Here is a 13,654-nt window from a genome sequence, read left to right on the forward strand (position 1 = left end):
CTAATTTTCACTTCCCTCTGAACTCTGTTCATAATTTTTGTCCCAATGTAAATATTATTTGCGAAAAAAGTAAAGCTTAAATTCAGGCAACTGGGGGCAAATTGGCAACCGTTGCGCATTTTCCGAATGCTAACCAACCACCTACAAAAAGTTACAGCCAGTAAACTGCTAGGGTTCCTAAGTTTCCTAGGTTCCAAATTGGCATGATTCTCGTTTTTTTTTTTAAAAAAAAAAATTTCAATCGTGAATTAATACAAATTTTTGTTATCAAACTTTGATTCGGAATCAAAAGTTTTTGCTCATTAAAGGTTCAAATAAGTGTGTTTTTGGTTGAAGAATTCTTCACTCTTCTCAATCGCTCTTTATAACATCAGTCCTGTTCTCCTTAAGTTTCAAAATTCTTCTCGTTTCAGTCTTCATTGAACTCTTGAAAATTATTTATGTTCTCCTCGCTCATTGGGTGAGACAATATTTACAAAAACGCAGGTCCCCTCTCATTGGGCGACACTTCTCAAAGGACTCCACTCTTCTTGGAGATCACAATGTTTGCCCACAAAAGAATTTGTCCAAAAATATTGCGAAAGCTGGGGTTACGGGACTCGTGCAAGCAACATTGTAGCCGATCCTCTTACAATCACAACGGAAACGGACTGAGCCAATCTATCAAAAGCGATAGCATATCCCTGCGACTGATAATTCCTGCTGTCGGCTAACAGAGCTATGCGCTTTAACGCTTTCTTGAGAGTAACTGACAGGCCACCCAATGACTCAACAGCGAGAGGAACAAACAAAACTCCTTGCTCAGAGCAATTTTTCGTGTTGTGCATACTGTTGCTCTTCGGCTGCTTCAATCGCGTAACCAGACTTCTCTGCCGCATGATTTATAATGTTTGGTTGCAGTGGAGAAGTTACGGTGACGTCTAGAGCAGCTGAACGACCTGATTTGCATGAAGGCAGAAATATGTCGCCAGGGCGAGAACCGTTTCCTGCAATAAGGTTCCGTTTTTCGATGAATGGGGACAAGTTAGCTGCTGAGCAAGCTGATGCCAAACGGTCACGAATCCTGTCATGCCCAGAAATTGCATCCCCTCTTCCGGGACAGATGACGGCGTGGTCACCAAAAATGTCAAGGGTCCCAGACCTGCAGTAAGGGCATTTTCTTTCATCTTCATAAACTGCAATACCTAGTCTGTATTTGACACTAATTTGAAATTCACTGGGACTCAGATGGAGACCTAAGGCAGGAACTGGAGGTGCCGCAAGCCATGCGCCGGAATGAGGCAAACAGAGTGATTGCAGTCTTGCTTTCTCTCTGTTTGACGACTGATTTCTTAGCAGCTCAGAAAACTTTTCCTTATCTACAGTTTCTTGAATTATCTTCTGTGTGTAGGAATTCAAGTTGAAAGGTTCAAGGCTTGCATAGAGTTCCTTAAAAACTCTACTTTCTGACGCGCGCTGATTTGTAATTTTCTGAACCAAGTCATCAGATGCTAACACTGAGCCCACATATGCGGCTCTGTATTGCTCTTGCGATTGTCGCACTCCGAGGCCAGAAATGTTTATTGGCAAGGTTGACTGCATCCACAGATTGTCACAGGTGACAGTACCTATTATTTGATCTAACGCATCCTGTTGGCTGGAATCGAAGACTTTTAAAAGATCGATCAGATGTCTTGTCGGCGTGTTAGTGCGTAGAGAGCAGACTAACTTTGGTGTCCCTAGGCAATAACGAAGTATGCCGAGAGCACATTGGGGATCATCCAGATAACTCAAATTTTCCAAGAGCGACACAACCTTCTGAACACGTTTCTGCAGGCAAGAAGAAACAAATTCTGGTGATCCGACTGCGGCACCCAGTACTTCAAAACCATTGCCCATATTTCTTGTGACTTCTCGATCAACTGAGGGTAGATCTATGATTGACCAGAGTTTGCACTTGTCTTTCCTCAAATACAGACCCTTTTTGGACCTTCATTGGCTAATATATCGAGCGTAGTTCGGATTTGATCTTCTGAACCAGCAACGAAACCATCGTCCAAATACCAAGTGTGCTGGGTAAGATTTGGAACCACGTCTCTTATTTTTTCTTTAACAGGCCATAACGTCAGCGAAAAGAGAAGGGGACCCAGGGGATCTCCTTGTTGAACACCCGATTCACTTTGAAGACTGGTGTTATCATACAGTAGTGGCACATGCTGAGAGTTGCAAAAATACGTGAAGGCTGCAATACCTGGTATGAAATCGCATGCTGCTGGTAGTAAGTGTGAACGCTTAACCGAATTGAAGGCATTTCGGAAATCAATCTGAAGCACTCCTTCATTAGAGTCAGCGTTGAGGATCTTTTCGTAGGTGATTTTCGCAGAGTGGATAATTGCTTCCGCACCTCCGCTGACTCCAACCCCTAGTTGAATGGAATCGAACAACTCAATTGCTTCTGATTTTGCTTCTTTCACTAAACATTTAGCAATAAGGCGCCTCAGGATTTCACTGACAGCTATTGGGCGTACTCCTCCTTTCTTTTTGGATAGAGCGGTAAGCGATGCGCTGCAGAGGGCTTTTGAAACAAATGAGGGGAATTTATCCCTACTTCCTGTATTTACAAACCTTGTTATTGCTTTAAGGGCGGATTCAGAGTGGTCGGTAGCAGTACACTCTACTGCGTGCAATAGATGCTCTGGATACATCTTGGAAGGACCAGCTGCAGTGTACTTAGTGAAAGTTTTCAATTGTTCAAAAACTATGTTATCGCTAAATTGATACGCACTTGAAGCAACATTGTCTGGTTGGAGCAAAGTTGGAGGCGCCTCTTTGGGATGTAGCTCTTCTAGTGCTTTCAGAGTAGCTCTGCTATTAGGCGCAAGTCCCTCAGATGACAGGATTTTTGCGGCGCGACCAAATTGACCTTGCAAACATAGACTTTTAGCTCTGCTGGCTAATTCTTCTATTCCGTTTGTGGATTTTTTCTTCGCTTGTTTCATTGCCAAGGCTTCTGTCCAAAGGTTTGTATATTCACCCGCATTCCATCGATCGATGCGATCGGAGAGCCGCTGATCCTGATTTCGTTTGTGCTTTTTACCTCCTCGGTTGCTCGCACGCAAGATGCACATCGAAACAAAAAACAATTTCTGCCAATTTAGTTCTACATCTGGTGTTGTGGCACAATCATCCAGGATGCTGGTCAGCAGTTGTGACCACTTAGTTCTAAACTTGACCGGAACGAAACGACATTTTGGATTATGTGAACTAACTATTGTCTGTAAACAGGGCAGTTTTTTGTTCTCGTTCAGTATTGCTTGTTCAACGTTCTCAAAGAAATTATCATCAAGCTGGTTTTGCTCACACGACGCAAGGAGTAGGTCAATTTTATCTGAAATTTCTTTTGTTATTTTTTTGCGGTTCTTCAAGTTATGTTTGTGCTTCGAATAGGCCCAAATTGATTTCGCATTAAACCACGAGTCGTGCTCTGAGCCCCAACCACTATATCTAATTTTGGTTTCATGCCCCGAGTTTTCTAACACTTGCACCTTATAGAGTTTATTGACAGTGTCGGGGATGAAAAGTATGATTCCTGGTGTTGTGTGGAATTGCTCTTTTACACTCAGGTCTTGAAAGTTTTGCGTCAAACCAGTATTTGCATCACTGATGGGGTCAGAGTCATCAATGATGTCTCGTGAGCTAGCATTATCTTGAGACTGGATTGGCAGACGAACACTATCGTTCATAACAGTTTTTCTTAGATTGTAATTCATTTTTCCCATATTCGAAACTGTATTTATATCATACGGGGGATTGCAAATCGTAAAAAAAAACGAAATGCTTTCCCGAATCGAAGGTTCTTTTTTTTCGATAGCTAGACTTTTGATTGTGTTGTTGTCGACCACATTTTTAATGATGACTTCCCTGGGAACTTTTAGGACAAAAATTTTTAGGACAAAAATTTTCTCTGAAGTGTCCTCCTCGTTGGGAGTCCTCGTTGGGAGTCTATTTCTGTTGCAGTACTCGACTGCTCTTTTTGTAAAAGGCTACCGGCGGTACGACATTGGAGGGGGGGGGGGGTGATTAAGAACAATCTCACCGGGTTTTGAAGCTTGGTCTTGAACTCTTGAGGTAATTTACTTTAATAAGGTTGTTCCCAATTTTAAACGAATTCAATTTCGAACTTAGCTCTCAACAACTCGGCGACTTAATTTCAACGCACGTGCAATTTTCAGCCTCATTCGATCAAAATGCGCTCACTTAAATGAACTGGCGATCAATTGTTGATAGATATCAATGAATAACGCTTCTTGGTTTCATATATATGCATTGCTTTTCCAAAGGGTATCACTAATGCCGAATCAGTTTTAAGAAATTAAAACAATAGTTAATCGAGCTTTAGGGCTCTGACATTTCATCAAAAAATGCATTCATAGAAAGTTACTTTCGACTGTTTCCAGTTTCTTGTAACTCGTTTTAAACGGTTATTGCTTTGTGCCGAATATAGTGTTAATTAGACCGAAATGGAAATGAAAGAAATATCCCTCTCCGACCTAATTTTGTGCCGAGAAGACACTTAGCAGTTGTGCAATTACCAATATCACTGTTCACAAGAGCAGTTAAGTCTTAGAATTGGGTAATCATTAATAATATTTGGGCCATAAAGTTTAAGGCTAGTTACATGCTTAAAATCGTGAATGGGCTACTTTTTTCCCTGAATATTATTTACAAAATGGATGCCATTTCCACTATATAAGTACCTTAATTTCATGTTTTGGGTAACTAATTAACAACGCGGAAAATGGTTCCGCATAATGAAACTTGGTTGCAAAGTTCTGTCACTCGTTTCCAAAAAAAACGCCAAAACTTATTGAAATTTTTTTTCGGACATTGGCCAGGTAATGGAACAACCTTGGTTTGTTTCCAATAGTCAGATAACAAACGAGATGAAACGGGTTGGTTTTTATCGTCTTTTTCTGTTAACGTAAACTGTTAACGTCTTTTTCTGCACTCGAAAACCGGAAAGTGACAAGAATTGAATTCAATTTCCAAAAAATTGAACATAAAATAGTTTGTAAAACAAACGCAATAAATTCAAAACTAAGCTTCAATTGAAGTCTCTACTGAAAAATGTGCAACTTTAATTTATCTCCTTTTTAGTTTGCGTTTTCTGTGCAATTTTTGCGATCTTTACTCGACACTGCGGTTAGAAGTTGTTTTCAGGTGTTGAGAGCGCAAACTGGCTACAAATCAGTTTCGCGAGCAACGCTCATCTGCGCAGCAAGCGTGAAAAAATACTCGTCGGCTTTGGCTGTTTTCATTGAGTGGAAGGAACGACTTTTGGGCATGGAACCGAAACCTCCCGGACGACGATAAGGACTCCCATTGTAAGGCTCGTTCTCGTCTCGCTCTACAGATCCGATCACGTCATTTTCCTTATTTGGAAATAAATTTGGACTGTGTCGTTGAGTTTCCGGTGACGTCACAGTGTGAGATCTGAAGACTGATAAGTTAGAAGAATGCTGTTTTGGCGAAGATGAATTTCGGTAATACCGAGATAATTTATCTTGATAAAAGTTAGTACTACTGTTTGAATAAGGATTCGGTTTATTTGATTGGAATAATCGTTCACGCGTTTTGTTTAACAGTAGATCGCGAATGTTTTGTAATGTCATGCCACGCGTTTTTTGACTTTCGTCTAAATTTTCATTTTCGGCTGTTTGACCAATTCGGCTAAATTCTGTCTCATCAGCATTGTATAATGTAGGACTAATTCTACTGTTTGATGGATAGTAAGACATTTTAGAAGAACGTTGTTGTCTGAAGTTTGACCTTGACTCTAAAGTTTGAAGTTGTTTCGGCATAAAGTCGCCTTTGACTAACGTCGGATTGGATTTGTGTGCCGAATCAAATTTTCGGAAATTTGGAGTCGACTGACTCTGTGACATCCGATTCCTCATTCGATGACGATCTGAGCTTACAGATCGGTGTTTCGACGCCGCCTCACCATTGGTCGAATTTCTCTCATGGAAAATTTCGTTCATTTTCTCTCTCAAAATCGCGTGAATAATTTTTCCGAAATCACGTGAACAAGTTTTTATAACACGTTTTTATCAAAATCGCGGATGTTCTTGATTGAGCAAAAATTACTTTGCGGTTATGAAAATTTGTCTGTACAATAAAGTTCGTAATTTTTGACGAATAAAACTGAGATATTCCACAGACAGCAATCGATCCAATTATTGGCAAAACTGTTTAAGCGAATCGTGAAGTTCATACAAGTTGCATTGCGTGACACCGTTAATTAATATGGTTGAGTTATATGCATCAATTATTTGTCATTCTTGTGTTTTTTTCAGCTTCTGATGAAATCTAAAACACAGTGTAAAATAGCTTTAAAAGTAAACAAATAATACAGGTATTGTTTTTTAATTAGAAGGCTGTTTCCATTTGAAGTAATTGAATTGTAAATAATTAACGCAATAGCATAGCGGCGCGGAATCTTATTAAATTTAATCTAAACTTTGCAAATTGGAGATATTTCATTACGCCAATAAATACCACTTTACCATTTCACATTTATTCACACTAATGTGAAAGCACAAAATTGAAAAGAATTACCTATTTGTAAAATGGAATTTTAGTGTAATTATTTTATTGTTTTTGTCAGGTACGTAATTTTCGTTTTTGCTTGTACATAAAAAGCACTTTGAATGCGGACAAAACAGCCTTTTTTATATTTGTTTTTTTTTTCGTGTAGTACTCAATTTCCGCTTAGATTTCACGTCTGAAACGAAGTAAACAACATGTTTCTATTGCATTACAGAAAACAAGTTGAACTGCTAATCAGAAAAATTATAAATGGTACTAATCAGAATAGTATAAATGGTATTAATCAGAAGTAATAGGAAAAAATGATATAAAATGATGTTTAACTTTTCAATTAGTCACAAATTTGAGGTTTGTGAAGAATATTGAAAATAATTGAGGAAATTGCCTTTCAAAGGTGAAAAATGTCGCGACTGCTTCCCACGATTTTGATTCCCCAACGATTTCTATCACTTCAAATCAAAGCGCAACGCAAATTGCGTTTTTTGTCAAAAGATGACGCACGCGTAAATGTTTTCACGAACCTTTTTCAACTGAAAAATACCTCTATTAAGGAACAACATTTCTTGAACAGTCAAAATTTGCATTTTGTTGTTCAGTGAAAACATTCTTCTAATTTGGACAATTTAAGAGTAGAAATTGAACCTGCTTTTTTGATTCAGAGCTTCTCAGCTCTATGACAATGAAATCAGCACAACAATAACAAACAGTATATGTGCTGTTCTGAAATATTCAAATAAATGGTCGGCATATTCCCCAGTTTTTGTTCCCCAGTTTATTTGGGTGTTAGGAACCTTATACTACTCTGGCTTTTTTGTTTAGTTAATTTTTGCCAATTTATATCATCTGCAGTGAGATATAGAAGCGATACCAGAGAAAAGCCCCTGAAAAACTGAATCAATCCTTGTTGCGACTTTTTAAATATTTAAATTTGTCGAGCTGAAATGGAGGCTTAAATTTTTTGCCATTCTTTACAATTTTGAACTTTTCAAGCATCGTATACGATTATTTTCTTAACATACAAAATACAATGCATTTATTAAAAAATGTGTGATAAAATGCTTTAAATTTTTACAAAAAGCTATCTAAGCTGATTGAAAATTGAAAAAAGGGCTGGCTATAGCAAAATTGAAAAGTAAGGGCTGGCTATAGCAAAGGAAAAATTGAGTTTAATAAGTGCCAAATATTTTGGTAGTTTTTTAAAATTTTTGATTTTGATCAAACGTTCAGCAATCGGAGGATTTATAATACATTTTTCTGCATACGCTTTGAAAAACACATAATCGATATGTTTTACAAAAAGTCGTAACCGACGACCGAAACATCCTCAGAAATTTAAAAAGGTCACTCCCGATGAGTAAATAGATTTTGACTTCGTGACCTGGTTTTATCAGGTAGGTAATCATGATCTAATTGAATTTGGTCTTTTGACCATGTCTGCAATCACTATACTAGTAGAATGTGCCGACCATTTATTTGAATATTTTTCATGTAAAACAGTGAGAAACGTTAAACAAACGTCCAGAGTGAAGAGCCGGTGCTATGTAAACCAAAAAGCTTGCGGGATTGGTAATCGAAATTGAAAAACAAATCGCACAAACAAAAAGTTTTCACTGAACTTAATTTTGATGCCTTTATCATTAATGAATAGTTAACATGAAAAAAAAAAACAAACTAATAAGAACGACCTGATGCGTGATTGAGCCAAACCTATTGAAATTATTCCCAAATTAACCTCTACAAGTTCCATGGTCCCAACAATTTTCCTCCGGAAAAATTTGCAACCTTTTTTATAAGGAAGACCATCTATGCCAAAGAATGAGCACTAAGCTACAAAAAGCACAATTGCACAAAAGCACAAAAAAGTTTGTTGTTACTTAAACTCAAGCTTGTCAAACATTTGACTATCTCCTCTTTTTAATAACCAAATTTAATTTAGCCAGATAGAATTGTTTACTAAATATATATATATTATATATATATATATATATATATATAATATATATATATATATATATATATATATATATATATATATATATATATATATATTACATATATATATATATATATATATATATATATATATATGCATATATGTATATATATATATATATATATATATATATATATATATATATTTATATATATTTTTATATATAGTATATATATATATAAAATAAAAATTTACATATACATATTCATATAATATATATATCTAACGCAACGTTTAACTAGAAACAGGCCAAAATTGTTAATACGAAAGAAAGAGGCAAAAGTCTTACCTAATCGAATCATTTTACTTCAGTAAAATTTCTTGTCTAAAATGTTCTTGTCTTCAAATGTTTCTCCGTGGAAAACAAAATGCAACCGTTATTCGTCCTACAGAAGCAATATCCTGAAGAAAAACATATCTAAAACGGCAAACATATCTAAAACATATCTGAAGTATAAGAAACAAGAATAAATCTTTTTAAATCACTAGTTTTGTCTCATTTAGACTTTAGCGCAATTTTTTTCAAAATTTACCATCTTACTCTATTGACAGAATTAACAAACAGATAAACTGGGGAATAAAAGTTTGCTTTATGAAAACCAAATACGATACTGCCAGAGATCTACTTCTGGAGACTAAAATTCTTCCAGCAGAGCTCCAAATAACACGGGTGTCTTTAAATAGGTTTTTCAATATTCTCCAACAAACAAGAAATCGCTCTAATAAACATTTCAGATTTTTAGAAAACGTGCCTATTATTGTAAACAAACGAACCCATAAACTTTTCTTAGAACAAAAATGTAAGTCAAAATAGAGTAATGGTTCAATTGTTCGTAACTTTATTCGAAAATGGAACACACTTCCAGTTACAATTAGAAAAGAAACGTCGAAGACCAAATTTAAACAAAAAGTTACAGCGGAAATGCTTAAACGACACGAAAGAGTTCCAATAAACAGAAGGGTTGCAGGATTTAAACATATTTTTTATTAAAATATTTTACGAAAACCGAACCTTAGTTTGTTATAAATTAGAAAAAAATAATGTTTGATTAATAAATTTCTAACATGTAACATTAACCAAGTGGATAGTTTAATTTACATGTTTGCAGATTTAAAAAAAAATGATTAAAAAACATCTAAAAATTTCAATCCAAAGTCTGATGAATTCTTAAGTTTGATTATTACTTAAACTAAGCAAACAATTGATTTTTAAAGGAAGCAAAACGCCGGCTGGGACAAAAACTTGGATTCAAAATATAGCTTTTGATTGAAGATGCCATAACTTTTGATTCCTAAACCCGATGCTCATTATAGCACCTCTTCGAGTCTTAAAACAGACGGCACCTAAATAATAGCCCTTTTATTATCCAATGACCGCTACTGAGAAAGGGTTTTTGGTAGGTTGCGTAACTGCCCATTTTGTTTTTATGTGTATCTTTTAAATGCGCTCATTTCTATCATTGCATAGAAGACTAACCCAATTCAGTTGAGGGGTCAAGGTTCGCAAATTTTTAGTTACAAGAGCACTTGAACCTCCAAAGCTTATGTTGGCTATGCCTAACCCCCATCCGAATGGCTGTGCTTAGTATTTTTCAGAAGCTGGTAACTTTTAACAAATTGTTGATGAACAAACAGGCTAAAATGAAAATGATCAGAAAACAGGTCATCTCAAGCTACATGACATATTTTTCTGGCGTTTTGGCTCAAATTTTGATCCGACACTAATTCCGGACATGGATTCCGTAATAAAATAAGAACAAAAATGAACTGGAAATAAATGCAGCCTCAATGGAAAAAACATTATAAGAGGTCTGAACAAAAATTACTCAAAAATGTTCAAAAAGTGATTGATATGCGACGACTGAGAAAAATGAACAGCTGTCATATACTTGAGTTTTTAGGGATCTTGATTGTCCTTTAACTCCCCTCCATATAGCTGATTTTCCAAAAAAAAATCCTCTGTACACTGGAAAAAAGATTTGGATCTCATTAAAAACTCTTCATTTAACAGTGTTGAAGTATTATTATAAGAAGTTACAAATAGTATCGAGAAGTTGAAAATGAATTTCTCTTTCTAATGATTTTGCAGAGCGCATCTTTAATTTTTCATACACTCAGAAATCATTCACAAGACATCAAAATGTCTTTAGACAAATGGCCATTTTAAAGCTCATTAATTTTTTGCCATCTTATTAGACGACGATTTAGCAGTTTCAGAAATTTAAATTTCCAACAAATTTCATGTGAGCCCATATGATTTCAAATATCTTTCAGATTGCAAAACCTTATTTTTGAACCATTTAAAAGTTTAACTTCTGATTTTCTGCTTGTTAAATAAATTCTAATTTCCAGGATGATATTTTTTATTCTAATGGCTAAAACACCCTCTATCATTTTAGTTGATCTTTTAAGTTGAAACAAAGTATTTAAGCAAAAAAAAATAGAATTGTTTAAAGTTTTTGGCAAAGCTATGGTCATTCTTCCAATAAACATTTTTAATTGATCTCAACTTTACATCGCTATCCTTGTGTTTAAAAAACAAACATTGTGAATCTTTCCAACATCAGACAGAAAACTTAGGCACTAAAAATCCTTAAAACATTTGCAGGGATATTTTTTCTCCAACCCAACATTCCTTTTAGAACCTTGAAACAGTATTGTACTTGATTTTTTCTGTATTGGCAAATATGAGACTCATATAACTAGCAACGTTATCAGCGATCCACATTGAAATTCGCTCATTTTTTATTACGCTTGACATTACTAATCAACTAAACCTTTCCTTAAAAATGTTACAAAATTTCTGCGTCAGTGATGTTTCAGAAACAAAATTATTTTTCTATTTTTTAGAGAAAAAAATTATTGAGTTTAAGTTCGAAAATTTAAAGCCTTGCTAAAAACTAAACGCGCCTCATTGCCTCTTTTCTAACCGCACTGTTTAAAAATTGTTGGAAAAAAGGATACAAGATTTGTGTTTGGAGTGTTTTGCCTGATCTTTAAGGAGGAAACTTTTTGGCTAACCACGTTGAAATCATTTAAATTTAATTTACATTCAGAAACACCCTTGCCGAAAAAATTGTAAAGGCGTTTCAGTTACTAGTCAGTGCTCTCGTCTTGAGGTTTAAAAGTCAGCTGCGCAAACTTAAATGAACGAACACGCTGATAGATTTTTTTGCTTCCAATCATTGAGAACTTTATCTCATAAAGACCTTTTTTTCGATAAAGCAAACAAGTTTTTTTTCTTCCACAAGCAAATCGAATTATTGGGTATTCTATAACTGGACTTGAAACTGGTAAGATCAAACTAATTTAACTTTTAATTTAATATAGCGTCATTTTCATGGCGGGTCTTTTTTCCCGGTTTTTGCATGAATAACTTAAACCAATCACCCAAGATGACACATACTTTTTTGGGTTTGTCAAAATGGACAAAAGAGAAACTAGTAAGCGAGGTGCTGCAACTAAGAAATCAAAGAATGGAGTCGCTTAACTTAGCAAACAAGAATCAGGAAGACAACCATGAATTGGATAGGCTTAGGCCCGAATGGGAACATCAGAAAGAACCTTATAATCAAGCTCAAACTGAGATTCAATTTTTGCGAAGTTAGAATGATTAATTAATATCACATTTATTTGCAAAAAAACAGTGGAAAAAGATGTCATGAAATCTACTGTCAACTGTCACTTTTATCCAAAGTTGTTCCTCGTTTCACAAAACAGTTAATTATTTCTGACAGCTCGTATAAATTGGTTCACCAAAATGACATTAGTAATGATGCTTTCATTCTTTTTTATCCATATTCGGCAACAAAAGACCTCAATAATATCATTGACAATTATGTGCCATTAACAAAAGCAGAATGTCTGATTATTCAAACTGGGCATAATTCCATTGATCAAGGTAATTCAGGAGAAGATGCCGCTAAAGAGTAGGAAGTCGTTTTTATCGAAGTGCGTTAAAAAAATATAGCCTTACAAGGTAGCGATTTGTAAATTACTCAAGGTAAAAAACGGCGGTTTTGGACGCGAAACTAACAATAATGAAATAACCAAATTTGACCGGCTGTAGCTGAAATAGCAGATGGTTTACGCAGCGAGTTTCAAAAAACTGACACAAAGATGCTGGATTATAATTTAGAAAAAGCACATATTCGAATGGATGGCATTCATCCAAATCAAAATGGAATCCAGAAAATGATTTTTAGATTAAGAAATTACTTACGAAGTGTGGGGTATCGACCTTCTGGCAGCAAAGTATCTATGAGGCTAATCAAAAAGCAGCCAATATATAATGTCACCATTAACTGGAACAGATATGGTCCTATGGGATATAATGCGTTTGGATGACTTTGAAAAAAAAAATTTTCCTATTCCAAATTTATCATGTTTTTAGCCTGTTTTTTTCTGGCAAAAAATAGAAAGTGTAAGTTTTCAATCAAAATGTCACCGAAGCACTTTAGTTTATTTCATTTTTAAAAACAAAACAATGATTGATAATGTATGTCTTGGATTATGGTCTTTAAAACTAATATATCAATGCCGAACTATAATCTACTTAACTTTACTTTGCGGTGATTTCGAATCTAACCCAGGACCTAATTTACATAAGTTACAAATATTTGAAGACTACAAAAAACATAAGTCAAATGCAAACATGTATGCATGTTTTGTTTATACAATTTTTAGAAGTGTTAACAAACACAAAGAAATTTCGGATATTTTGCAGCAGCAGAACACACAAACATGCTTGATTGTTACTGAAACATAGATAAACGATAATCAGAAGGTACCCTTGATTTTTCTGAATCACTCTGGGTTGAAATACAAGCACCGTTTAAGTAAAAACTTCTAATTAACGTATCTTATCGTTCCAACAAAAACTTGAGCTAATTTTTTCTAGACGAGTTGAAATCAGAAAATTCAGGCGCATATTCAGTAACAGATAATGTAATACTTTTCCTAGACTATAACATAAATTTTTCCAATCAAAGAGAAAGAGAGTTATTGACAGAATTTGCTTCTAACAATGGGCTTTAGTTAGTAAAAAAAATACCCCTACATGGACAAATGGAA

The 13,654-nt window shown here is 35.2% G+C and overlaps 1 protein-coding gene across 4 annotated transcripts in view; it reads right to left on the bottom strand.

The window, feature by feature from the left end:
• Window positions 1–4,997: 4,997 nt before the first annotated feature.
• Window positions 4,998–13,654, bottom strand: part of LOC142343220 (uncharacterized) — a 61,426-nt gene continuing 52,769 nt past the window's right edge. For all 4 annotated transcript variants that reach the window (XM_075394980.1, XM_075394981.1, XM_075394983.1 and 1 more), the window contains exon 2: window positions 4,998–6,348. In XM_075394980.1, the coding sequence (XP_075251095.1) occupies window positions 5,220–6,020 (801 nt within the window). In that variant the 5' untranslated portion in view covers window positions 6,021–6,348 and the 3' untranslated portion in view covers window positions 4,998–5,219. The remainder of the gene's footprint in view (window positions 6,349–13,654) is intronic.

Source organism: Convolutriloba macropyga, chromosome 7 (genome assembly GCF_964194025.1).
Source record: "Convolutriloba macropyga chromosome 7, txConMacr16.3, whole genome shotgun sequence".
In the NCBI taxonomy this organism is placed as follows: Eukaryota; Metazoa; Xenacoelomorpha; order Acoela; family Convolutidae; genus Convolutriloba; species Convolutriloba macropyga.